The sequence below is a fragment of the Leopardus geoffroyi genome, chromosome E1 (assembly GCF_018350155.1).
Source record: "Leopardus geoffroyi isolate Oge1 chromosome E1, O.geoffroyi_Oge1_pat1.0, whole genome shotgun sequence".
NCBI classification, from domain to species: domain Eukaryota; kingdom Metazoa; phylum Chordata; class Mammalia; order Carnivora; family Felidae; genus Leopardus; species Leopardus geoffroyi.
Genome location: NC_059330.1, coordinates 10,626,653 through 10,653,160, shown reverse-complemented (window position 1 = coordinate 10,653,160; position 26,508 = coordinate 10,626,653). Strand labels below are relative to the sequence as shown.

At 57.6% G+C, this 26,508-nt stretch overlaps 2 protein-coding genes across 2 annotated transcripts; both read right to left on the bottom strand.

Moving 5' to 3' along the window:
- Positions 1–1,003: 1,003 nt before the first annotated feature.
- Positions 1,004–15,981, bottom strand: B9D1 (B9 domain containing 1). Its single transcript, XM_045487562.1, has 7 exons — positions 15,770–15,981; positions 14,078–14,146; positions 11,595–11,706; positions 6,622–6,718; positions 5,436–5,498; positions 1,600–1,667; positions 1,004–1,334 (listed from the first exon to the last, which is right to left on the bottom strand). The coding sequence occupies exons 1-7, from the start codon at positions 15,830–15,832 to the stop codon at positions 1,192–1,194; spliced, it is 615 nt and encodes a 204-aa protein (XP_045343518.1). The 5' UTR covers positions 15,833–15,981; the 3' UTR covers positions 1,004–1,191.
- A 754-nt stretch (positions 15,982–16,735) lies between these two features.
- Positions 16,736–19,984, bottom strand: LOC123603097 (serine protease 33-like). Its single transcript, XM_045487561.1, has 5 exons — positions 19,857–19,984; positions 18,911–19,061; positions 18,570–18,829; positions 17,877–18,043; positions 16,736–17,252 (listed from the first exon to the last, which is right to left on the bottom strand). The coding sequence occupies exons 1-5, from the start codon at positions 19,963–19,965 to the stop codon at positions 17,031–17,033; spliced, it is 909 nt and encodes a 302-aa protein (XP_045343517.1). The 5' UTR covers positions 19,966–19,984; the 3' UTR covers positions 16,736–17,030.
- Between the last annotated feature and the right edge of the window lie 6,524 nt (positions 19,985–26,508).

The window sequence follows — 26,508 nt, the reverse complement described above, 5'->3', positions numbered from 1 at the left end:
AGGGCTGTGAGCATAAGCGGCCAGGACTTGTTGGGGTGCAGGGGGAAAGAGTGTGGCCAGGGACAGTGCGGGTTTCAGCACAGGACAGAGGTGGAGGGAACTTTGCATTCAGAGAAGAGGCTCAGTATCCTAGGAATTTTGCTGACGACAGACCACACGTTCCAGAGCACACAGGGAGCTGGGGGCTGGGGCCGGGGGTGCCCCGGGCAGCACAAAGTTCTGGTGCAGAGAGAACTGAGTGAGGTAAAGGACAGAACGGGGTCCGCTCGGTAGTGTCGGAGGCCAGGTTCCAATTGCAGGGCAGTGTGTAGGGGCGAGGCTGGTGGCCTTCAGGCCGGGAGCCAGGGGGTTACCAAGAGCTGGGTGCAGGCACCTTGCGGCTTCCCTTAAATCAGGCCCGGGCAGCGCCAGGCGGCGAGGAACCCTGGGCAAGCTCCGGCTCCCGTCCCCAGGCTGAGGGCAGGCTGGGTGACCACCAAGCCACGGGGACCTGTGCGTTGAGAGGGCTCAGCTCCCAAAGTGCGGGCTGCTGGGCTGCACCGCACACCCTCCTGTCCCATGGGAGACCAGAAAGCTGGGATTCCGGCCCCTCCCCGCCTCTGGGAGGACTGCAGCCCCGTCGTCTGGGCTGTGGGGTTGGGGGCCGGCAGAGGGCAGGCCGGGAGGCCTCTCCTTGCAGCTCCTACCGACGGGGCTCTGTCTTCTTGCCAAGGGAAGCAGGCGGTCACGCCCCACAGCGGGCACCGCGGCCGGGCACCCAGCAAGCCCGCTGCTCGACGCCGAGGAGGCCCTCGGCCTTGGGGACACACCTGTGTTAGGCATGAGCGTGTTGAGGCAAAGAAAAGGCTGCACAGCCACGAGTGGCAGAACCGGGCTTGGAGCGAGGCTCACAGCCTAGGTGGCTGTCCCGCCGGCCGTGCCTCTTTCGGGGCAGCTTCAGTCCCTTCGCCGTACAGGGTCGGGGGAGGGGCCAAAGGGGAGAGGAGGCAGCTCCAGGCCCTGGTTCTGTGAAAAGGTGATGCTTTATTATATAAAAACCTCCACCCACCCCCTTTCCCAGTCCCACGAGGCCACGCGTCAAGCAGATGTATCCGAGGCCAACTCTCTGGAAGGACAACCTGCTTTGTCTGAGGACGGCCAGTCTGGCGGGCGGGGCCCGGTCCGGTGGGCGGGGGTAGGGGCTGGGTGCCTTCACAGGGGGAGTCCTGGCGGCGGGCTGGGCCCGGAGACGCCCTGCGTGTCAGAAGGCCCAGTGTCGTAGCCCAGCTTCCTCATGTCCTTGGTCACCACATTGAAGAGGAGAGTGACAAAGCCCTGAGAGCGGACGCGGGTCACTGGGAAGAGAAGGGCAGCATCAGCTGGGCTGCTTTGGGAGTCTCTCGGCCTCAGCGTTTTCTCCTGTAAAATGGGAATGACTGCCGGGCCCGTGCCCCTCCCTGGGAGGTGCTCTGGGGAAATGCCTGGGCCCTGCCCCTGCAGTCCCTCTGCGTGCCTCCCAGGTCTCTGGCTTCCACCCTGTTGTGTGGAGGTCTCCCCAGTCTCTCCCAGGCTCCAGCTTGCCTGTGGGGTGGGGGTGGGGTTGAGGGGATCAAGCTTTACCTTCCCGGCCTTCACCCTGAGCCACCACCTTGGGGTCTGTGTACTCGGGCCGCCGTCCCATGAACCAGCTGGAAGACAGGAGACCCTGGGTGAGCAGATCCTTCGCCTAGCCGTCCCTCAGCCCCGAGACATGGGCTCTCCCCCTGCTGCAGAAACCAGCAGCCCTGCTCCAAGCCCTGTCCTAGGGCCGGACCCTGGGCACAACCTTCCCATGCCACCTCCCTCTGCCCGGGAAGGTGAGTCTGGGTGCCATGTGTGGCTTCCAGCAGGCGTGTGGGGCTCTGTGCCCCACCCCTCCTCAGCTGGATGCCGGGCTTTCCCATCACAGTCACCCATGGCTTTGAGGGACATGTGGGGCTGGGGGCACAGTGGGAGCCCAAGTGGAAATCCCAGAAAGAGGACGGCAGCATGAGGTGCCCGCCCCCCCCCCCCATGTGGGAGTTCAGCATCCCTGGGGCGGGCAGAGGGGCCAGACCTGGGCTCTCCACTTTCCTCTCGATGGTGCGGGATCCCGCGCAAGTCACTTGCCATGTCTGAACCCTTGAGCCCCAGTGCCTGTCACCTGTACCTAATGGTACCTAGCTCCCCAGGGTCTAGGTGAATGCACTCTGTCAACTACCATGAGAAACATTGGCCTCCTATTTATGCCTCTCGCATAAATGCACCTGCCCCAAGGGTGGGCTTGCTCTGGGGTGACCGACACGATCACCTGACTCCGCAGTCACTGATGTGAGGGGTGCACACTCAGTGCCAGGGACCCTGCCATGCCCACTGTCCACCTGCCCCTCACAGGGGCCCTGGTCTGTAAACCCCCGCCTGTCAGAGGCTAAGGGCGGTGTGGTGACATGCCCAAGGCTACAGGCAGGGAGGTGAGGCAGGGCCTCCCCTCCGTCCCAGTTCAGCCGGCCAGAGCCTCACCTCCAACACATGCATTCAGGCCGGGAAACCCTCCCGGGGCCCATTCCCGGCCGGGTGGGCCAGGTGTCCCATGCAGGAGCGCCTCCAGCCTGCGTTCTGGGGCCCGGCTGGTGGCAGGGGGGACCAGTGATGTAGCTGTGGGCGGTGGGCTCCCCACAGGGAAGGAGGCCCCTCTATCGGTCCAGGCCCAGGTTCCGGCATTCCCAGAGCAGGCTCTGCCCTGCCTCCCGCTACAGTGGCCTGCATTCCGCCCCAGCGAAGCCACCCTTCCCGAGCAACACCCCTCCAGCTCCGGCTGGAGTCACCCCTTGGCCCAGGCCACCCTGACTGAGCCAGCCCTGGCCCCCAGCCCACCGGCTGCTGCCCAGGGGAGGAAGCAATGCCTGCCCCCTGCTGTCTGCAGCTCCAGTGACACCCAGTAAGGCGCTCACTGGCTCCCAGCTGAAAAAGAGAGAGAGAGAGAGAGAGATGGGAGGGGGACTGGGAAGCCAGGGTTCCAGCCAGGCCTGGATGGGCGTATCACCACTTCTCTGTGCCTCAGCGTCTCCATCTGAGGAGTGGGGCTGTGCACCTCGCAGGCACAGGAAGCAGCCACCGCGAGCGTGGCACACGCCGAGCACCCATACCCAGAGCTACCAGAGCCAGTGCGTTGCTTCCTCTCCTGAGGCGCAGGAGGGCAGACGGTTCAGGGTAGGGTAGAGCGTCCGTCCAGGCAAGGGCCTGAGGCAGGGAGGGCTGCAGGGGGCTGGAGGAACCAAGTCAGAGGGCACGTGGGGGCAGGGGAGAGGGCCCGAGGGCAGCAGGGCAGGAGAACGCAGGGCCTCGCAACATCCTAGCTGAAGTTAACGGTAAATGCAGAGATGTGCTCGAGTGGTTTCTAAAGCTGTTTTAGAAAACCATTTTTGTCGCTACGTGAAGACTAGATGGGAGGCGCTGTCATAGGCTGGATAATGGCCCCCAAGATATCAGGTCCTAATCCCTGGAACTTGCAAATGTGACCTTATTTGGGAAAAGGACCTTTGCATGTGAGATTAAGGTGAGGATCTTTAACGTGGGGAGACTGTCCTGGATTATCTGGATGGACCCTAAATGCCATCACCAGTGTCCTAAGAGAGGTGGAGGGAGATGTGACACAGGGGAGGAGGTGACATGTGAGGTCATACACGTGACTGCAAAGGACACGGGAGCGATGCAGCCGCAGCCACCAGGAGCGGGAAGGGGCTGGGAACAGATTGTCCTCTAGAGTCTTGGCGAGGGGGGGGAGGGCGGGGGGAGCACGCCCTGCCAGGTACCTTGATAGCAGCCCAGTGATACTGACTTTGGACCATGAGAAAAAAATGTCTGTCATTTAAGCCTCGAGTTGGTGGTGATTGGTTACAGCAGCCCAGGAAACTAATATGGGGCTGAGTGGGCCAGGCCAGGCCAGGCCAGGCCAGGCAGCCGCGGGGGCAGGAACGAGAAGTCTCCTGCGGGAGCAAAGGCCACTGGGAGCCAGTTACACGCCAGCCTCCACGCGCGCCAGGCCACGTCTGGGAAGATTTTGATCAAACCGCCTTCGCTAATCAGACCTTCCTCCGGTGTCTGCAGTCCAAGCACACGCAGCCTTGCCCAGAGGAGACGGTCCCCTGCCCCGAGCTGCTGTCCCTGGGGCACCGGCAGAAACTTCGCATGCCGCGTGAGCCGTAAGGCCTAACTTCCTCAGCAACGAAACCCTTTCCTCAGAGGGCCCTGGCCCTGAGACCCAGGCTGCTCTCAGTGCGGCATGAACGCCCCGGCCCTGGGCAGCTGTGTGGGCTCAAAGCCCTTAACCTCCCGGGACCCGCCGACGGGCACCACCCCCACCTTCCCGACGGTCCCACGGGGCAGGTGGCGTCCTCTCTAGCTTCCACTGTCCCAGGGCACCGGCTAATAAGCCCCTTCCCGTCACGGTGGCCTCCCAGAGGGCAGGGGGCACCCCAGTTTGCCCCTCCCCCAGGACCCAGAACTCAGGGAGGCCTCCCTGGCTCAGGTCCAGCACCGTCCCTCTGCGCAGCAGGGCTCCGGCCAAGGCTCACCCCGATACCGGCCAGGCCTGCCGGGGGCTGCTCGTCAGCTGCCACCGGGGAGCCAGACGGTCCTCCATTCCCCCACGTCATCCTGCCTGTGAGCAGAAGGCCCGGGGCCCTCTCCTGGCTGAGCTGGCGGGGAGCAGGGGCGGCTGGCCGCCGCGCTAAGCTGACAGGAGCTTCTGGCCCCGACCTCGAGTCGGCCGGCCCTCTGAGCTTCGACGCGGAGGCGGTGAGGGGCAAGAGGCCTGGGCCCGGTCTCCCCCACATCCGTGCGCCAGCCCCCCTGCCTCCCGGGTGTCCCCTCCCCCCGCACCACCACTTACCAGCGACACCCCGTCCTTGCCGCTCCTCACACACGAAGCCCGTGGGCCTTGCACATGCGGTTTTCCTATGTCTGGAACATTCCTTCCCCACATCGCCCACCCTGGCCCTTACCTCTGCTCTAGTCTCTGCACAGATGTCACCCCCTTGAAGAGGCCCCGCTGTGAGGCATTTCCTGACGGAAACTGCCCACCAGGAGTATCGCTGCCGTTCTGTTCGGCTCTTACTGCTGTACCCTCCCGCGTCCTATCTTTTTAACGTCATGTTATGCCACGAGCATCTCCCCGTCTGCTCTGCTCTGACCAAAGGCTGTTAACGCGGCCCAGGGTAACGGCGCACGGCCTTACGCGGCTGGAACGGTGGCTGAAGGGAGCCCGGCGACGCCCGGAAACCACACAGCCCCCGCTTCCATTTGTCCCCAAAGACAGAGCAGCAGGAAGGTGCGACGAGGTTGCCCGGCACAAGTGAGGGGGGACCGTGACAGCCCTCCCTGTGCCCCCCCTGCTTAGGTCAGAAGGAGGGGCTGGAGGCAACGCGTACGAAACTCACCTCGTAAACTTTTGCAGTTTAGACGTGGATTCTGGGACAAACATGGGGATGGTCCTTTTGTGCCTGAAACAAATGTTTTCACGGACACGTGTGCCGAGTCACAGAAGAGTGACGAACTTCCTGAGCCTCCCTCGAGCAGGAGTTGTCAGGCGGGCGGTGCCAGGTCAGCGGCAAGGCCAACCCGTCGGGCTGGCAGGGGCCACACCCACCGGGCCCGGGCTGGGTGCTGAGTGCCGGGAGGCTGAGTCGGGGAGAGCGGGAGGCCTGAGGCCCCGCGAGTCTAGTTTCTTTCAAAGGGTCAGGAGGATACGGAGGGCTACAGCCGTCCGGCCCGGGGTCCCGGCTCACGCGCCCCTCAGAGGCTCCGGCCTCCACACGTCCAAAGGTGCCGCCACCTCCGCGGCCCGGTTTGGACGCCCTCCCTCCGGGAAGCCCCTGACAATCCCCCCGACCTTCCCCGCCGTGGCCACCTGCCCCCGGCCTGCCCCTCACACCCCGTCCCCCACTCCTCTCCACACACCTCCCCTCACGTCTTGCACTTTCTGTCTCGGCAACGAGACTCCTCAGGGCATTTGGTGCCCGCCGTCCCTCCATCTTCCTCCACCATCTCCAGACAAACTTCCATCCTCTGGGCCCCAGAACACGCTGTGTCCATACCCTGTCGCCGTGCTTAAGAACACGGTCGCTCCTCTCCGTCTGTGTCTACTAGTCTGGGGGCTTCCGAGGAAGGGCCCAGGTGGTCACACTAACGCCAGCAGGGCCGGGCACAGAAGGGGTATTAGCGAGAGCTCGTGGGACGCTGAGTGGCGCGGAAACAGAGGCGTGGATGGAGTCTGAGCCACAGCCCCAAACTGCCTGCGAACTGTCGCTGGGCCCAGCCCCTCGCAGGATATCCCCCGGTGCTTCCTGCCGGGGCCTCTGACACTCCCCCCACCCACCCGCTGTCTCGGGGTGGGGGTGGGGGGGCAGCCCTAGCTTCACCCATGTGGGTCTCCTTCCAGAGATGGGCTCTAACCCACAGCCCCCAAGCCGAGTTGCCCAGGCGCCTGGGGACCCCAGTGCATCCCCAGCCTAGAGGTGACATCCGTCCCAGGAAAAGGCCTGCTGGGGGTGCCCTGGTTCCCAGCCAGCACGGCCCAGCAAGGGAGGGACTGCGGCCCAGGGACCAGTCAGAGCCAGGACCTACCTGCCGGGCGAGAAAGGCAAGTGCACTGCCCCGTAGCCTCGAACCACATCGTTCCCAAACACGTCTGGTCCATACACACTGAGCACGATCTGTGGCCCTTGGGAAGGACAAGACGAAGGGTCAGCAGGTGGCGAAACTGGGGGGGGGGGGGGGGGGGGGGGAGGTGCCAGGCAGAGAACCCGGATGGTGCTCAAAGCCCCAGGGGTTGTGGCTGCACAGAGCTGGGTCCGTATATTCATCCTCTGAATGTAGGGATGAAATCACTGCCCCAGGCGACAGGTGAGGTGAGTGGGTGCGGCCCCCAGGCAATGACCTGCCTTCCCAGCCTCTCGGTTTCCTCCTAAGGCAAGGAGAGTAGTGCCTGACACAGAAGAGCTCCGTGTTAGGAAGAGGATCGTACCAAACAACGCGTGCCGAACATGGTACTTGGGTTTTACCCACTTTTTAAAAACTTTATACAAACGGAATCCTATAGTATGTGTATTGTTACTTAGCTTTTTCCTTTTTTAAATTATTTTTATCTATTCATTTATTTTATGTTTTATTTATTTTTGAAAGAGAGACAGATAGAGTGCGAGCAGGGGAGGGACAGAGAGGGAGACATAGAATCCAAAGCAGGCTCCAGGCTCCGAGTTGTCAGCACAGAACCCAATGCGGGGTTTGAGCCCATGAACCATGAGATCATGACCTGAGTGGAAGTCGGACGCTCAACTGACTGAACCACCCAGACGCCCCTCTTTTCTTTCTTTTTTTTTTTTTTTTTTAATTTTAGAGAGAGATGGCATGAGCAGGGGAGAGGGGCAGAGGGAGAGAGAGAGACTCTTAAGCAGGCCCCACACTCAGCACCAAGCCCCATGAGGGACTCGATCCCACAACCCTGGGATCATGACATGAGCCAAAATCAAAAGTCAGACGCTCAACTGACTGAGCCGCCCAGGCACCCCGGGACCCAGCTTCTTTATAATTCAACATCACGTTTGTGAGATTCTATCAAACTGTCATGTACGGGGTTTTGCTCGTTTTCAACGCTGGGTAACATTCTAGCTCCGGACAGAGAATGAGGACGTGGTTCACTCTAGTGCCGATGGACACGTGGGTGGTTTCTCCTTGGGGGGACCCCCCGATGGGGAGACTATGCGCTCTCTGCTACTCTCGTCCAAGCTCCGGCCCCCTGTGCACGCACGTTTCTGCTGGGTACGTGTCCGGGGCGTCCCGCGGGGTACACACACACTCGGGCTGAAAAGAGAACGCGGGGCCGTCTCCCAAAGGGGTCGTGTCACCCACACACTCCCGCCCGTGACTGGAGTTCCCTTCACACCACATGCTCACGAAGCTTGGGATCCTTCCTCCAGCATTCTCCCCTGAGCTATTCTGGTGCGTGGGCTGCGGCACCTCACGGTGGCTTTTAATTTTTAATATTTATTTATGTTTTTTAGAGAGAAAGAACATGAGCAGGGGAGGGGCAGAGAGAGAGGGAGACACAGAAACCTAAATAGGCTCCTGGCTCCGAGGTGTCAGCACAGAGCCCGACGCGGGGCTCGAACTCACAAGCTGTGAGATCACGACCTGAGGCCAAGTCAAAGGCTGAGACGGAGCCACCCAGGCGCCCCTCACAGTGGCTTTCATTTGCATTTTCCTTAACTGTAATCTTTCTTACTAAAATAAAGCTGAGGCCCTGCGCTGTGTCTTGTCACACAAGATGTCCCCTTTTGTGAAGTACCCGCTCAGTCTCTTGCCCGTTTTTCTACCGGATGGATCTTTTTCTCGTTGACGTGTAATGTGTATGTGTGTGAATTCTGCGGCCTGTCTTTTCGGGCCAATTGCTGTCTTCTGATGACTAGAAGCCTTTAATTTGAATATGGCCAAATCCCTGGATCTTTCCTTTAAAAAGTCCTTTGAAGGGGCGCCTGGGTGGCTCAGTCAGTTAAGCGTCTGACTTCAGCTCAGGTCATAATCTCACAGTTCATGAGCTCGAGCCTCGCGTGGGGCTCTCTGCTATCAGCTTGGAGCCCACTTTGGATCCTGTCCCCCTCTCTCTCTGCCCCTCCTCTGCTCGTTCTCTCTCCCCCTCTCTTTGAAAAAGTCTTCCCTTACCTGATATCATGGCTCTAGCATCCTAGGCTTTGCGTTCACATTTCTATTTACACATCCACCTAGAGCTGACTTTTGTGTATGTGTCGTAGGATGCGGGGATCCGGTTTCTTTCCCTGTGCATATCTGACCGTCCCGGTACCTTTTATCAAAGACACCTGCTTTCCCCTCCTGCTCCACAGTGCCCTTTGTCACAAATCAACTGTCTACGTAGGCTTAGGTCTGTCTTGGGGCTCTCTTTGGATCTGTCTGTCTCTCCATGTGCCAGAACTATACTTAGTTATTCTGCTTTAAAATTAAATTGAAGCTTGATGTGTGGTGGAACAAGTTATATTTTGATCTTGTAAGGAACTTCTTTTTAAAATGCCATTTTCGATTCACTGTTTATGCACGTATTTTAGTTATTTTTATACAGAAAGCCACTGGTTTTTGCGTGCCCATCTCATATCCAGCATCCATGGAAACTTATTAATTCTATAACTTCTCTGTAGGTCATTTTGCACATTCTTTAAAAAAATTTGTTTACGTTTATTTATTTGAGAGAGAAAGAGAGTGGGCAGAGGATGGACACAGAGAGAGAGAGAGAGAGAGAGAGAGAGAGAGAGAGAGAGATTGAGAATCCCAAGTAGGCTCTGCACTGTCAGTGTAGACCCTGATGCAGGGTTCAAGCTCATGAACCGTGAGATCATGACCTGAGCCTAAACCAAGAGTCAGATGCTCAACCGACTGAGCCACCCGGGCGCCCCCATTTTGCACACTCTACATACACAAGGTTACCTGTGAAAAACAATTTTGTTCTCCCTAATTCTTATGCCTTTTGTTTGTGATGGTGCCAGCAGGAAGGAAATTTCACTTAGGAGAGGTGATATTTGCTCTAAGTGTTTTATAGATAACCTTCATCAGATTAAGAAAGTTTCCTTCTGTTCCTAGTTTGCTAAGTGTTTACCACGAATGGATGTCGAATTTTATCTTGGTTTCTTCATTTATAGGGATGATCGTGACTTTCCTTCTTTTTAAAGCAGTGAATCACACTGGTTGATTTCAGATGTTCCACGTACAAGCTTTGTATTTCTGGAATAAACCGTACTTGTTCAGGATGTATTATCCCCCTTCCATCCTGCTAGATTTGGCTTACGAATATTTCGTTTGGGAGTTTTTGCCACCATGTTCAGGGTCTGGAATGATCTGGAGCCGGGCTGCTTCTCCCTTCCTCCCAGGGTGCAGCACCTTGAGGTCTCCATTCGAGTTGTAGGGATTTTTTTATTCTTGTGCCCCGAACCCAGTGCAGCTGTCAAAAGTCTCAGTCAGCCTCTCAGTCACCTCTGGTGGAGTGAGCAAATACTTGCAGGGGTGATGTGAGTGGGATCATGACTCTAGATTTTGTTTTCTCCCGGCTCTTGGCCTGGTAAATCTCCAATACTTGGCCAGCTCCCTGAGGCCTTCAAAGAGTCGTGTTTGTTTTTCCTTCTCAGTACTTTATCCACCTCTCCTAGCTTTCCTCAGCAGCAGGAGACTACTCCATAATCCAGAGCCCCATTCCAGGAAGCCTATGGAATGGGGCGCCTGGGTGGCTCAGTTGGTTAAGTGTCCGACTTTGGCTTAGGTCGTGATCTCATGGTTCGTGGGTTCAAGCCCCACATCGGGCTCTGTGCTGACAGCTCAGAGCCTGGAGCTGCTTCAAATTCTGTGTCTCTCCCTCTTTCTGGCCCTCCCCCACTTGTGCTCTCTCTCTCAAAAATAAATTAACATTAAAAAAAAAAAAAAAAAAGTTGGGGCGCCTGGGTGGCGCAGTCGGTTAAGCGTCGGACTTCAGCCAGGTCACGATCTCGCGGTCCGTGAGTTCGAGCCCCGCATCGGGCTCTCGGCTGATGGCTCAGAGCCTGGAGCCTGTTTCCGATTCTGTGTCTCCCTCTCTCTCTGCCCCTCCCCCGTTCATGCTCTGTCTCTCTCTGTCCCAAAAATAAATAAATAAATAAATAAATAAATAAATAAATAAATAAAAGCATCTATTGAAGCATCTTACTCATGGACAAAGACAAGATGCAGTCCAGGTAGCCCTGCTCTGGACCCTCTGTACCCAGTAAGCCTAGGCCCCAGGCCACACGAGGCAGAAAGGCCCAGACTATGAAATCAGATGGATCTGAAAGCCAGTCCACACTCAGCTCCTAGCTATAAAGTTGAAGGCAAATGACGTCACTTTCTGTGTCAGTTTCCTAATGTGGGAAAAGAAATGGAATGCAATCTGTCCACCACATAGGATTAGGAAGCTAGGAAAAGCACACGTGGGGGGAGTATTCACAGCCCCTTTGGAGCGACCCCAGACTTCGCACACAGTAGGCGGTTATTAAGTGAGAGCGAATTCCAACTACTGGACAAGGCAGATCGTAAACACTGCAAGCAACGAGGGCGCTGGGAAGGAGGCCAGAGATGGCAGCGGGAAGGGGTGTCCCAGGCAGAGGGGACAGTACGAACCAAGCCTCGGAGAGGTGACTCGAGGGATGTGCACAGGAGGTGTGGATGGCTCCGGTCTGGCCGCAGCACAAGACACGATCGCAAGCTGAGAGCCTTGCAGGCCAGACCGCCACAGCCATGGACACCAGGCTGTGCCCTTCCCAGCCCCAGAGCTGTCCAAGGCACAGGCTGGGGCCTCACCCGATCGGCTCTGAGCTCCCAAAATGTCAACTGCACAGCATGTAGACGAACTGGGGTGGGGAAGTGGGGGGAAGCGGCCAGGTGTCAAGAGAGCCCACGGCAAGGCTGACATAAGGGTCCCGGAGGTGGGCAGTGAAGAGCCAAGAGCGGACAGTGGTGGCAGGATGAGGCCCGGACTGTCCTGGGGGCGCCTCCCCGTCCCGGTCCCCACAGGGCCCCCGGGGACTCACAGCCGTAGGGGTTGGTGCTTTTAAAGGTGACGTCGATGGGGAAGTTCCACACCAGCGCCTGCCGCACGTCTTGGCTCTTGGATGTGATCTGTGAGATGCCCTCCTCCAGACCCTGTGAGCACAGAGACAGTGACAGCCCGAGCTCCAGCTGCCATGCACGCCCCCTACCTGGGTGGGCGGGCGGGAGGGCTGTGTCCTTCCCTTCTGCCCACATGCTAACTTCCCAACAACAGGGTCTGCGAGGTCACGGAGCAGCTCCTAGGTCTCTCCGGGTTTTATTTCGTTCGAGCTTGACGGCCTGGAGCCAACTGGGCACAAGTTCTCCCCTCGCCAGCCCGAGGAACCGGCTCCGGCCGGCCGTCCCCTCGGATGTCACCGATTTCACCCCGACGCTTCCTGTCGGGGCACAAGTGCATGCGATTTTCCCCATCACCAGACAATCCTGCCCTCCTTCTTCCTCCACCCGTCAACCCGTTCGATGCTCCCTGCCAAGCAAAACTCCTTGAAAGGTCTGTCCGTTACTCCCTGGTTCCAGTTCCTTCTCTGCTTTTCTTTTGAGAACCGACTTCAATCTGGCTACAGGCTCCCACTCTACCAACGTGTTTTCGTGGCGTAGCACCAGTGACCCCAGCATCGCTGTATCTATGGACACTTCTCTGTCCTCAGTTCACCTGACCCAGTGGCAGCGCTGGACCCGGCCGATCGCTTCCTGACACGCTCCCCCTGCGTGGTTTCTGGGACACGGTACGTACGTGCGTCTTTGGGTCTTTCCTCCTCACGGGAGGGGTGGTCCCCACTGTTGCTCTCAGCACTTGCTCCTTCCGTGTGGGAGCGTCCCGGGGCTCCGTGTTGGGACGCTCCTCTAACCGGCCCTCGTGACCTCAGCCATCTCGGGGCCACCAACGTGGTCTGGGTGTGGCTGATTCCCAGACCCATGTCTCCAGCCCGGTCCTTGCCTCCGACCTGCAGATCAGCACGGCCCCACCCCCAATGCCCACCTGGCACCTCCGCCTGGATATCTAGTGGGAACCTCAACACTTGCCGGGCCGAGTTCTGGAAAGTTCTTCCAGATCTGCTCTCTCTAGTCTTCTCAATCGAATGGCAGCTGTGCTAAGTGCCCAGGCTAGAAAGCTTGGTGCTACTTTTAACTACTTTCTGTCATGCCCCACATCTGTCCGAGAGGAAACCCCGTTGTCTCCCGTCTTGTTCGACCACCTGTCATCACCCCCCCGTGCTGCGCCTTGTCCACGTGCCGTGTCTGCTCCTCTGTTTCTGGTAACCGTCCATGGCGTCCCTGCTTTGGCCCTTGCTCCCCTGTCTACTGGGAACACAGAAGCTGGAGGGAGCTTTGAAAAACACAAGACGGGTCACTTTCTCTCTGTTCTAGACTCTCTGAGGGGGTCCCAGGTCACCCCGAGTGAGGCTGTGGTCCTCACTCTGACTTGCCGTGTCCTCCAAGGCCTGCCCCGTCTTCGACACCCCCTGCTTCACCCCCAGTCACTCCCCTTCCTGCTCATGCTCCTCACCGGCCTCCCTCCTGCTCCTCAAGCACGCCAGGCGCACCCCTGCCTCAGGGCCCGTGCGCCGCTGCTCCTTCGGTCTGGAAAGTTCTTTCTACAGACTTCCGCATGGCTTATTCCCACACTTCCTTCGGGTCTTTACCCAAAGTTACCTTCTCAGGGAGGCCTTCCCTGGCCATCGGATCTAGATTCCAGCTTCTCTCTATCCTGCACACCTCCCTGCCCGACTACTTCTCCTTGGCACTTTTCACTAGAACATACTAGAACACTAGTATTTAGTGTCTGTCTTGCCCCACAAGAATGGGCACTCAACAAAGTCTGGGACTCTTGTCTGGCTTCGTTCACCACTGTCTCCCCGTCACCCAGAAGGCTGCCAACAGTTATTCAGTTAGGGGGTTAAGAGAAAGTAAGTATTGTCACCTCGCCGTGCAGAGGAGGAGACAGGCTCAGCGAGGCTTTGACAAGTGCTGCACACAGTAAAGTGTGGAGCGAGCCGACATGGTCATCCCAGCCCATCTCCTGGTGGAGACAGACTGTTCCCAGGGAAGTCTTGCCAGGACAGCTTCCGTTCTGCCTCCTGCTTCCCCAGAGTCCTCCCCATGAGCTAGGAGAGGCCAAGTGATGAAGGGACTTGCCCAGAGGCTCCACAGGGTGGCTACTTCCAGGCTGGCCCTCTGGGGCCTGCGTGCCTGCGCCACCCATACATGCCTCCTTGCTGCTGTGTGCAAGTTCCCGGGGTGAGGCTCGCGGACAAGCGCAGCCTGGATCCGGGAGCCCGCCCGTGGCTGCGTCCTCCACTCCAGCTTTACCAGGAACAAAGTCGTGTTTTAGAACCCCCTGAACTCAGTGTCTACCTCTCAGTGCGTTCTGAACTGGGAGAGGAAGGGATGTACGATGGACACCTTGGGAAACCCCAACAGTCGTGGGGGCTGTGAGGGAGGGAGGCCCAAGAGCCCAGCTTACCGCCGTGGGGGCCCAGTCCTGGCCATACACAAAGCAATACTTGCAGTAGAGATCATCATACTCAGGAAACTGTGGAAACAAGCACACACAGGTTCTGTTTACAGGGACTCGTGGTGAAGCTACGTTGGCCAGGTAAGGGCAGCTGACGGGAGTTCTGAACACGGGGCGCCTGGGGTGGCGTCTAAGAGACAGCCGGACGAGGAGTTCGGCAGAGGGGCCGGGGCCCGAGATGTGGGAGTCCAAGGGAGAGTCCCAGGCTGCTACTGCCCTCGAGCCTTTGCCCAGACTCTGCCTTCCGTCTGACATGCCCTTCCCATTCCTTCATCTGGCAGACTCCTGTTCGTCCTTCAAAACTTACCTTCCAGAGAGCCTGCCCTAACCTCCAGGCTGTTTCAAGGGCCACCGCCTCGCGCTGCCAGCCCCTGGTCCTTCCTTCCGTCAAAGCTCTGATTGCCCGTGTTTATTTCTGCCAACCCCATCTGACTGCGAGCTGAGAACAAGAGTGATGACGTTGTGGTGTCCCCGATGCTTGGCACGAGGGTAGGCATAGAGAGGAGGTCTAAGGGAATGGTGAAGTGAAAGGTCTAAGAACCCGGATGCTAGCGGGACAGAGAGCAAACACAGGGCTGGAGTTCAAGGCCTGAAGAGGGGGAGGGGCCCACAACTGAGTGGGAGGCACAGTGGGGGTGGCAAGCGGGCTGACCGTAGAGGTAGTTGTGATGCTGCCCAGCCAAAGGCCCCTACGGGGACAGAAGAGGAGCAGACAGTCTTGGGCACTAGGACCAAGGCCGGGGGAGAGGGGGGGGGGACCGGGTGGGTGCACGGGGGCATAATCCCAATGAAACAGGAAGGCAAGAGACACCTACTAAGAGATCGTGGCAGGGCTTTGCCCAAACCATCTCACTTAATCCTCACAAGGATATAATCAACCCCATCTTCCAACAGCCTGGAAGGGTAATGCAGCAAAGCTCTGGCACAAGACAGACCGGGTTCAAATCTCAGCCTTGCCACTGCCTTTGGGCAAGTGTTCCCCCATCTGTAAAATGGTGGTGTTAGTAATATCCACTTCCCAGGACTGTTGTGAGGACTGAATGAGCAGTGCTGGGCGCCAAGTCTGACACATAAGGAATACATGGTGCGTATATCTCTGTGCGTATATGAATATGACAAATGGTTCTTCTCAAGTGTAGGGGGATGGAGGGTAGCGTCTCCTTCTGTCAGACTAGACAGACTCTCCCTGGATCTTTCCACCATCACCATCGTTGTATCGGATCGCCTAAATCACCTCCATTCTAATCCAAGTTTAAGGATTCGAGGGCTCAGAGTGCGGAGCACTTGAGGACCGAGGCCCAGCGTGCCGGTCGGGTCTCGGCTCGTCCCGTTACACCCGCGTTAGGCTCCTGCCCGTGACTCAACAGAGTGGACACGATCCGAACCAGGGGTCACAGGCTCGGCCGAGCGTGCCCTCGGTACCAGCTCAACCTCTCGAGGTCTGTTTCCACACGCGCACGTCGGGCGCGAAGACTCCGCCAAGCCTCTCAAGGGCTGGTTCTCCTCCCCCGTCTAACCCAGGAAGAGAGAGGCTCACAGGAACGACGCGCCTCTCCGGAGCCACACAGCAGCCCGGGAGATCGCGGCATAGGCCCCGGGGGGAGACAAGGGGAAGGCCGGGCAAGGTCCACGGCCGCTCACCTGGGCGCTCTCCACCTGCCCGTTGACCATGAGTAGGAAGACGCTGGGACCCGCGGCCGCCATGGCAGGCTGGGGGCGCCTGGAAACGACCCAGGCTGCGCGCGGGGTTGCTAAGAGGCGCCGGGTTGCCCTGGAAACAGACGGCGTGGCGCGTGGGACACGTTTCTTGGGAGCGGCACCTTCGCGGAGGCGAGCGTGTGTGAGACAGTGCGCAGGCGCAGTCAGCGGCTGCTGGTGCGAGGGGCGGGGCTTTGGGGGGAGGGGCTCGGCAGTCCCACCCCTCTCCGGGGGAGCCGGGACCGTCCACGCAGGCTGGGCGGGAGCGTGGGCCCGTTGTGTAGAATCCAGCCCCGCCGTCCGATCCGGTTACACCCGCAGGGAGTGTGTATCCACTCGGCCTCGGCGCTGCCCGCCCCGAAGCGCAGAGGCCCGCCCTGACTCAGGCGGGCCAGGAGCCAAGTGGTGCAGATGCTCTCCGCCACGAGATGTCGCTGTGGCGCTACCTGGAGGATGGCGGCCAGGGCGTGCGGAGGAGGGATCCTGATGAGCGACCACCGCGTGTCGCGTGTCGCAGGCAACGCTCGAAGGCCGCGAGTCAGACGAGGCTCGGGGCCGCCCGGGTTCTGGAGAGTCTCCAGCTGGGGCCCAGCAGCGCCCAGCGTCAGGTCAAGGGGATGCCCCTTTGGGGCTTTTGAGGTCCTCGCCCCCCAAGAAGTTGTGTAAACAAACTTGGGAGGGACCTCCAGAAAACTTTAGTCCAAGCCAAGGCTCCTCAATGTGAAGGGGGGAAACTGAGGGCCACGGAGGGGCAGCACCTGGCATCCCAGTCATTTGGCCGTAGGGGGAAGAGTGAGCCAGAACCCATGGCTCTGCCTGGTTACTGTTCAAATAACAGTGACTCCCTGGCCGTCCTGCGTAGGTCATGGTTTCTGTTGACACAGCAATCCGATCCTTCTTAGCACCCACTGTGGTTTGTATTTGCACATTTATTACTGTCATGACTCGGGCTATTGCTTGCCTCCCCTCCTCTAGACAAGCCCGCCTGTTGCCTGAGACCAGGGGCCCCACTGATCCTGTGTTCTGGTTGCCTGGCACATAGGAAGCACTGGTAATATTGTTGGACGAAGGAATAATTGTGAATACATCTCAATTACTCAAAGAGGAAGCAGATCCAGAGAGGGGAGTTTGCTGGGAACAGTCACAGCGGCAGGTAAGTAGCTGGATCGGGGTTCAAACCCAGGACTTCACAGGCTAAAGATCCTCACTGCCTCCTCTGTCTGGTCCCAGGCCGGGCCCAAGGACGCTTCTTGGCCAGGGTGGGAAAAGTGGCATTAGAGACCTTATCTCTGATCCAGGAAATGAAGGGATGCACAGGCCTGTAGACTTCTGGGAGGCCAGGCCCCCAGCAGGGACCCCAGGTGATCACCCCCTGTAGCAGCCAGCTGTTAGCTTGGAAGCAGACCAGGGGGCTCCCATCAGACACCTGTGCGGGAGAGGGAAGGAGGGGTCAAAGCCAACAGGGACCCACTGACCACTCCCTGAGAGGCGAGCAGAGGTACCTGACTAGGGGAGGGGGCGGGGGGGCAGCCAGGGTTCCCACCTCTGACAGGAGATGCTGACGCTGGGGAGGCCAGATGGTTGGGGGCCCCAGTGCAACACACAGAGCTCAGAGCTCGGGTGGAGCTCTTGGTCATCCCCCCTCCCCCCATCGCTCACACCCTCTTGCCAGTTAAAATGCTTTCTCCCACAAATTCTACCATTCTTGCCTGACCCTTTCCTCCTTGTGGCTTTTGAGGCTTAGTATTACACAAAAGTCAGTTTTTAACAAAACGCTTGTGTTTTGTCAGATAACCAGGGGCTTTCCAGCGGTTCAAAACCTGGCTATGTCAAAGGCTGCCCCACATTCAAGCGGGACCTAAAGGGGAAGTCTCCCCAGAGGATGGGAAGCCCCTAATCAGGGGTGCACATTAGCTGCTTGCCTGGGTGTTATGGAATAGGAGACCCTGGGAGGATGGCCAGCCTGGCTCTACTGAGTCTAGAGGCATTAGGAGGGGCTGTAGGGGAGGGCATGTCTCGGGGCCTGCTTGGGCCCAGCTCGAATCCTTACCACCAGTTCAGAGGGGCCGGTGGGGGGCTTGGTGCACTGGGAGCCCTCAGGCAAGCTGGCCTCCGGGTCAGGACAGTCAGGGTGGAGGCGAAAGGCATCTTTGCAGGTGTGGATATGCAGTGGTCTCAGCGGGACACTGTGCAGCTCTCGGGGTGGGATGTAGGGATCTGCTGGGGGCAGGGGAGGGTGGGGGAGGGCTGCGATGGGCGGACCCTCAGCCAGGACTGATATCCAGCAGGTTTGCACCAGCCCTGCCCCGCCGGTTGGCACACCGCAGAGTTTCCCTCCCTGCCCCAAGTCTCCCTGCCCTGAACCCAGTCCTGAGCTTCCAGTCCTCCCTGACGCTCCTCACCTCCACCTCCCTCTGCTATGGCTCCACCCTCCCCTGCATTCTCACGGTGCTCCCAGGGAAGCTTTAAGCCTGGGGAGGAGGCCAGGAGCGTGCCCAGGGCCAGCCTTTGGGGCTGGGAGCTGACTCAGGCATAGTGGAGCGTCCCTGCTCACCCTCTCCCCTGCATGCTGGCATCTTTGGTGCCGACCATTGGCTGGCCAGAGCCAGGCTGTTCTCCGGGCTCGGGGACTGTGGGGATTAGTGCCCCCGCAGGTGCCCCAATCTCCACCTTGGCTGTCTGCCTCGCCCAGTCCAGCGCCCCCTGCTGCCCTCAACCATCCCAGGCACCTCTCCCATCCTACCGATATCAGCCTCAAACCCTTGGGCCCAGCAGAGCAGCCGTGGGAGGAAAGGTTGGGGCCGGGCGGCCAGAGGGACCGGCTGCACGGCGCTGCTGAGAGGTAGTGGCCTTGCCAGTCGAGCCAGGGCCAGGCCACCGGACGCAGAGCCCTCACTCCCTCCTGGGGACAGGAGCAGCTCCTCCACACGGGAAATGCCCTTGCAACTGTCCAGCACCAGGCGGTCTGGGCCCAGGGTCACTCTGAACTGGGACCGAGACCCGCTGTAGAGATCAGGAGGTAGTGAGCCTGGGGGCCTCCCCTCTGGAGCCCCTCTCCACCACCCTCCCGGGCCCTGCACCCACCTGCTAAAGCAGCTGGCTCCTGTGAGCACCCACTCTTGGGAGATGAGGGCCCCCTCGCAGCGGTAGCGGGCATCCAGGAAGATGCTTGCCTGCCAAGGCCACGCGGCCGGGCCCTTCCTGCTGTTGGCCTCCGCCGGCCTGATTCCCGCACCTCAGGAAATGAGGCCTCACAGCTCCGCTCCGGGACCCCCACACCCGGGGGCGGGGGGGGGGGGTCTTACGTTCATTTCTTTCCTATCTGGCCCGCCGCCTTTCCATCCAGGCCTCTGCTAACCTCTGCAGCCCCAGATCCGACCTCGCGCCCCCCTCCCGCCCGAGGCCAGGCTGCCTGTGATGCGATCCTGTGTGAGCTGGAGAAAGCTACCTAACCTCTCAGGGTCTCAGTTTCCTAGTTCCACCCCGAGGGGTCTTGTGAGCATTAGAGGGAGTAATGTAGGTCAGAGACTGAGCACATGATCTCCACCCTGCCCACCGAGAGAACTCCTATTCAGCCTTCAAAGCCCACTTTTGAGAAGTCTTCTTTGCATGCCTGTCCCCAGCCCCTCCCCATCTTCCCTGTGGGGATGATTGCCTCACCTTCCTGCCCAGAAGCTCAGTGTAGGTGGGTATCTAGCTCTGCTTGCTTTTCTCTCAAGACGGGGAACTCACTCATTGCTAAGGCAGCCGGGCCTCATTTAGGTGTCTCCACCCTGTGCATGTGGTTTGACCCTCAGGATCTTCAAAGGTCAGGCCCCATCCACATGGAGCTCCTCCCTGGAGGCTGCACACCCCCCACTGCCTGTCACCGTGTCTGTCCTGCACCCGAGTTCCTGTTACTCGAACCCAAGTCTGGGTCGTCAGTTTTAAGAGAACCTGGACTCTCAGCCCTCCAGGGATGGGTGCCCCCCGCCTGCAGAGGCCACCTCCTTCACCCTCTATCCCCAGCCCCCTTCCTGCAGCCTCTTACCAGACAGGAGCAGCAGCACCGGCAACATTTGCATAGCGGGCCCCGGGTCTCGTCCCCACCGGGTCTGGCCTCCTCCCCACCAGCCCAGGACATTTAACGTCTCCGGCATCCCCTCCCCACCACCCACACAAGGCCCACGTCACCAGGCAAGGGGGAACTGGCCTGGGAAAGAGGAAGCGGCCATGGCAGGACTGGCAGGGGGCGGGCGTCCTGGCGACAGACCTAGGCCCATCCTGGTGACCGCAGCAGGGACCCACATCCCGCCCTGCCTCCAGTCTCAGGTGACAGGTGGAGAGGGCAGCTGGCCCGAACCCACAGCAGCACTGATAATCCCAACCGCCCCTCTGTTGATGCCCCAGCGAGCTCTGGGGCGCCCACACCGAGGGTTCCCCCCAGCAACTCCACGAGAGCCGTCCTGCCACCTGCCAGTCCCTGTTACAGATGGGGAAGTCGAGGCTCGGAGAGGTGAAGTGATTTGCCGAGATCAGTGTTGGAAGCAGAGTTGGATTCAAACCAGAGTCTGCGCGACTCCAGATCACCACATCCTTCCCTCTCACAGCTCTTCTCGGTCTTTCTTCCTGGCTCAGGCGCTCGGCTCTTCACGCCAAGAATGCTTGTGGGCTCCCCGCCGGATGCAGCACAGGCCAGACCACAGCTGAATCCCCCAGGCAATGCAAAGGTAGGCCCTTTGTGGCGTGTCACGCCCCTCTGGCCCCTCCTGCGGCTGTCCCCCTGCCCCCCGGCCCCCCAGCCTCACGGTGCTGGACGCCCGCATGCACACCGCCTTCTTACAAATCGTATGTATTTGTTTTCGCTGAGGTGGAACTCACATAACCATTCTTTAAGTTACAATTCAGTGTACCCCAGTGTCTTTGCACATGCTCTTTTCTTCAAGCCTGGAATGTCCCTTCCGCCTTTGCTGCCTGAAAGCTCCTTACTGAACTTCAAGATCCAGATCAGTGTCCCCTCCTTCAGCCTGCCTTTCTTCTGTCCCCCTGCCCCATGTTGGTCCAGGGGCTTTCTCTGGACCTCTCAGCCCCCCAGTCACAGCCCCACCCCGAAAAGGCTGCGGTCTGACCCGGACTCCCAGACCACGCTGAGAACTCTGTGAGTGCCCGTGGAGAGAGGGCACATTGGAGCCACTTACTAATTGCTTGTGGAATGACTGCATGAGCGAGTGAATGGGTGGGAGTCTTTGGGGGATACTGGAGGGGGTAGGGCTGGAGCCTTAAGGTTCCAGCCGCAGGGGGGGAGGTGTAGATTCAGGGAGGGGGAGAAGAAGACTCGGGGACCCCAACCTCCAGCAGCATGACAGAACAATCGGGTCTGGGGCAGAGCCCGACATGGAACAAAGGGCCCTCAGTTTCCGTCTCCAGCCTGTCTCCGCTTTTCAGTGTGACCCGGGGCAAGTCATTGCCTTACTCAGATCTCAGTGTTTGCATTAGTAAGAGAGGGGCAATGCCTGGACTATCTCGTTCTCCTGTTGAGTCATGGGAAGGGCTGGGGGGTGGGGGAGCTTCCTGGCCCCTCCAAATCAACCTCCGCGACTGGGGCATGCCCTCTTAACCCCTGATGTTCAAGTGCGTGGAGTGGCTGCTTCCGGAGTTAACCAGCAGAGGGAGCTGTGGAGAAATGGGTCCCACAGTCTTGGGTTCTAATCCAGACCCTGCCCCTTACTAGCTGTGTGAACCTGGGCTGGGTGCTTAAGTTTTCTGAGCCTCAGCTTTCCAGGCACACCTGTCTAGTGGGGCTCAGTAAATGGTAGCAAGGGTCTCCACTGTGAGGATGGGGATGTGATTGGAGTCCAGGTCGCTGGTAGACAAATGGAATTGCTGGCCAAATTCTGGAAAACACTGTAAGTCTTTTTTTTTTTTTTTATGTTTATTTATTTTTAAGAGAGAGAGAGAGACAGAGAGACAGAGCATGAGCAGGGATGGGGCAGGGAGAGAGGGAAACACAGAATGTGAAGCAGGCTCCAGGCTCTGAGCTGTCAGCACAGAGCCTGACGCGGGGCTCGAACTCACGAACCGTGAGATCGTGACCTGAGCTGAAGTCAGATGCTTAACCGACTGAGCCACCCTGATGCCCCAAAACACTGTAAGTCTTTAAAAACCATTCATCTTTGGGGTGCCTGGGTGGCGCCTCTCTGTCTCAAAGATAAATAAACATTAAAAAAATGTTTAAAAACACATTCCTCTTTAGGGGCGCCCGGATGGCTCAGTCGGTTGAGCGTCCCACTCTTGATCTCAGCTCAGGTCTTGATCTCGGGGTCGTGAGTTCAAGCCCTGCGTTGGGCTCCACAAATGGGCATGAAGCCTACTTAAACAGAAAACCATTCATCTTTAATCCGGAGGAAATAAACACGTCGGCCGAAGCCAGGCAAGTTACATGAAGCATGTTCACATGTCGGGCACATGACACGTGGGCCACAGGTAACAGAAAACTCATTTGGGGCTTACATACATGGAGGTCATTTGTCTCAAACATACAGTCCAGAACGGACAGGGCGGCTCGGCTATGCCATCAGGGACCCAGGCTCCTTCTATCTTCCTGCTCCACCTTCTTAACATGTGGCTTTTGTCCTCATAACCACAAGGTGGCTGATTCCGCTTCGTTCCGGCGAGACTTTGTGTAGGATGTGACATCCCATGCAAACCACTGATTGGAGGAGGGCTTTCGGACACAACCCATTAGCCAGAACTACTTGACAGGGCATGTCTAGCTGCAAGGGAGTCTGGGAGCTTGAGCGTTTTTCTGTCCGGGCTGCCCAGGATAGGACAGCAAGGGACAGGGCAGTTAGAATGAGCGTTGCATTAGCCAATTCTTCAATTCCAGGGTTGCTTCTGTTGATCTTAAGCGTATCTCCACATCTAGCTTTTGTTTTCCTCCGTTGAGAGACACGGCTGCCAGAAGTATTTCTTTGCTTCAGGAGAACACGACCGTGCGGGCATGGAAATAAGGGAGTAACGGATCAAGCTTTGCCTCAGGCAGTTGTTGTGGATGGGGTGGTATTTAGAACATGGACTAACTCTTGTGGCGTGGGCACCCACTGATGCAATCAGATGCCCAGTAGCTCAAAACATGCTCGACCAATCCGCGTGGACGCCTGTTGATGGGCCGGACTGCCTCACGCCGGCAGAATGCCGGCCCCCGCGGTAGGTGTTTCAATCCACGGGTGCCTCAACTTCCACAGCTGGAAAATCCTGTCCTGTTGGGTGAATTTTCAGATGACACTACGTCGGTCAAAGAAAGCCTTGTGGCTCCTGACGTGTAATCCCTGGCCTGTGGGTCATGGGTGGGTCAGGGGGCATGGGTGGGTCAGGGTCATGGGTGGGTCGGGGGTCATGGGTGGGTCAGAGGTCATGGGTGGGTCGGGGGTCAGGGGTGGGTCAGGGGTCAGGGGTGGGTCAGGGGTCAGGGGTGGGTCAGGGGTGGCATGCCCGTGGCCTGACTGGCTTGTGGGAGGGGGTGCAGGTGCCGGTTGCTCCTCATGATCCTTCCCTACCTCCCCGGAGTTCCAGCCCAGGAGGGAGATGCGTGGTGAAGGGAAGGGAGAGAGGTGATCTCCCCAGGAGATGGTGGGGACGCTCTCTGGCGAGAGAGGCTGCTGCGGACTAAGAGAATCTAGGATGATTTCTTATTTTTTAAAGTTTATTTTGAGACAGGGAGAGAGAGAGAGAGAGAGAGAGAGCACACGCACGCACCAGCAGGGGTGGGGCAGTGCCAGAGAGAGAGAATGTCAAGGAGGCTCAGTGCTGTCGGTGCAGAGCCCGACGCGGGGCTCTATCCCACGAACCGTGAGATTATGACCTGAGCTGAAATCAAGAGTTGGACGCTCAACTGACTGAGCCCCCCAGGCACCCCTAGTATGGTGTTATTTATTTATTTATATTTGTTTATTTAATTCATACAGGAATCGAATTTAGTGGTTTTTGTTTTCAAGGATAGAATTTAGTGACTCGTCGCTTACATATAATACTCAGTGCTCATCCCAGCAAGTGCCCTCCTTAATCCCCCTCACCCCTTTAGCCCTTCCCCCCACCCAACACCCCGCCAGCAACCCTCAGTTTGTTCTCTGTATTTAAGAGTCTCCTATTGGGGCGCCTGGGTGGCGCAGTCGGTTAAGCGTCCGACTTCAGCCAGGTCACGATCTCGCGGTCCGTGAGTTCGAGCCCCGCATCGGGCTCTGGGCTGATGGCTCGGATCCTGGAGCCTGTTTCCGATTCTGTGTCTCCCTCTCTCTCTGCCCCTCCCCCGTTCATGCTCTGTCTCTCTCTGTCCCAAAAATAAATAAACGTTAAAAAAAAAAAATTAAAAAAAAAGAGTCTCCTATGGTTTGCCTCCCTCTCTGTTTTTATCTTATTTTTGCTTCCCTTCCCTCGTGTTCATTTGTTTGGTGTCTTCAATTCCACATATGAGTGAAGTCATGATATCTGTCTTTCTCTGACTGATTTCGTTTAGCGTGATACCCTCTGGTTCCATCCACGTAGCTGCAAATGGCAAGATTTCATTCTTTTTCATCACCGAGTAATACTCCATCATATATATATATACCACATCTTCCTTATCCATTCATCAGTCAATGGACATTTGGGCTCTTTCCATGCTTCGGCTATTGTAGATAGTGCTGCTATAAACTTTGGGGTGCATGTGACCCTTCAAATTAGCATTTTTGTATCCTTTGGATAAATACCTAGTAGGGCAATTGCTGGGTCGTAGGGTAGTTCTATTTTTAATGTTTTGAGGAACCTCCATACTGTTTTCCAGAGTGGCTGCACCAGTTCGCATTCCCAGATGTCACTTTAAAAAAAAAAAAAAACTTTCTTATTGTTTATTTATTTTTGAGAGAGAGACAGAGTTCGAGAGGGGAAGGGGCAGAGAGAGACGGAGACACGGAACCCGAAGCGGGCTCCAGGCTCCGAGCTGTCAGCACAGAGCCCTATGCAGGGCTTGAACTCATGAAATGCGAGATGATGACCCGAGCTGAAATCGGACGTTTAACCGACTGAGCCCTCCAGGCGCCCTCCCCCACCAGATGTCACTTTTAAATGGACTGAAGTCACCCAGGCTGGGAAAAGGGACAACAGAAGGATGATTTTTTTTTTAAGTGTCCCAGATGACAAATCCATGTAAGTGTCTCCATGTGGTGCTTGAGAAGAATCCAAGTGGAGATTACATTGTTTAAGTGACTTCCTCTACTTGATGAAAATTCGTGATTTCAAAACATGCTGTCATAGGGGTGCCTGGGTGGTTCAGTCGGTTGACTGTCTGACTCTTGACTTTGGCTCAGGTTATGATCTCACCATTTATGGGTTTGAGCCCTGCATGAGGCTCTGCACCGACAGTATGGAGCCTGCTTGGGATTTCTCTCTCTCTCTGCCCCTCCCCTGCTCACTTGCTCTCTCTCTAAAGAAGCAAACTTTAAAAAAATAAAATAAAACAACATTGTCTAAAAAAAAAATGCTGCTGCGGGGGCATCTAGCTAGCTCCGTTGGTGGAATGTGCAACTTTTGATCTTGGGGTTTTGAGTTCAAGCCATTGGGTGTAGAGATTACTTAAAAATAAAATCTTTAGGGATGCTTGGGTGGCTCAGTTGGTTGGGCCTCTGACTTCGGCTCAGGTCATGGGATCTCACTGTCCGTGGGTTCGAGCCCCACGTCGGGCTCTGTGCTGTCAGCTCAGAGCCTGGAGCCTGCTTCGGATTCTGTGTCTTCTTCTCTTTCTGCCCCTCCCCTGCTCATCTGACGGTTCTAGAGTGTTTCTTCCTCATAGCAATGAAAGTTTCCCCTCCGAGAAATGGTGGGGTGGATGGGGTTCCTGGTGCCACATTTTTGGGGTGGTAGATATTGCAAAGTGCTTTCCCATCTGTTCAGCTGCATGGCCCCCCACAATAGCTGCAGAGGTGGAAGGTAACAGCTCCCCCACAGGGGACGAAGCCAAGAGGCTCAGAGCTGGACGGGACCTCTCTAAATTGCACAGCAAGGTGGTAGTGGGCGGGGCTAGAATCCAGGTCGGCTTCTGGCTGGGTCCTGCAGGGGCGTGGCCTCGGTGGGGGGTGGGGGTAGAAAGAATGAACACCGAGACGAGTAAACGGATGTTCACAACAGTGTGAGGCAGGGATAAGTGCTAGGAGGAAGAAATAAAACAGTGCAAAGGGCTGGAGAGTGATGGGGGTTATTGTAGGTGGGTGCCCAGGGAAGACCTCTTAGAGGAGGAAAGTTTGAGCAAAATCCCAAGAGAAGTGAAGGGGTGAGTCACGCGAGGACCTGGGGTTGAGCACTTCCAGAAGAAGCCCAGTCAGTGCAAAGGTCCGGAGGTGGCGTTTGCTGGAGGAACAGAGAGGCAGGCTGGAGCCCGCTCGCACTGACTTGCACTGACTCACAAAGACAGCTGTGCCCAACTTTGCCTTCGGTGATGTCACATCGGTGGCTTGAACTCAGCCACAGAGGGAGCATTTACACCACAGAAATTGGTAAATGCTAAACTCGGGGCTTTTGAGTTTTTATATTTGATTGTTTCTCGGAGAGCCACCCTCAGCAGCCCGGCACCGGGGGCAGGAGATGGGTTTGGAGAGCTCACCAGGGCCTCACGGCAGTGGAGGGTTTTGAGCCAAGGAAGGATGTGAAGTGACTTGGGTTTTAACAGAGTTTCC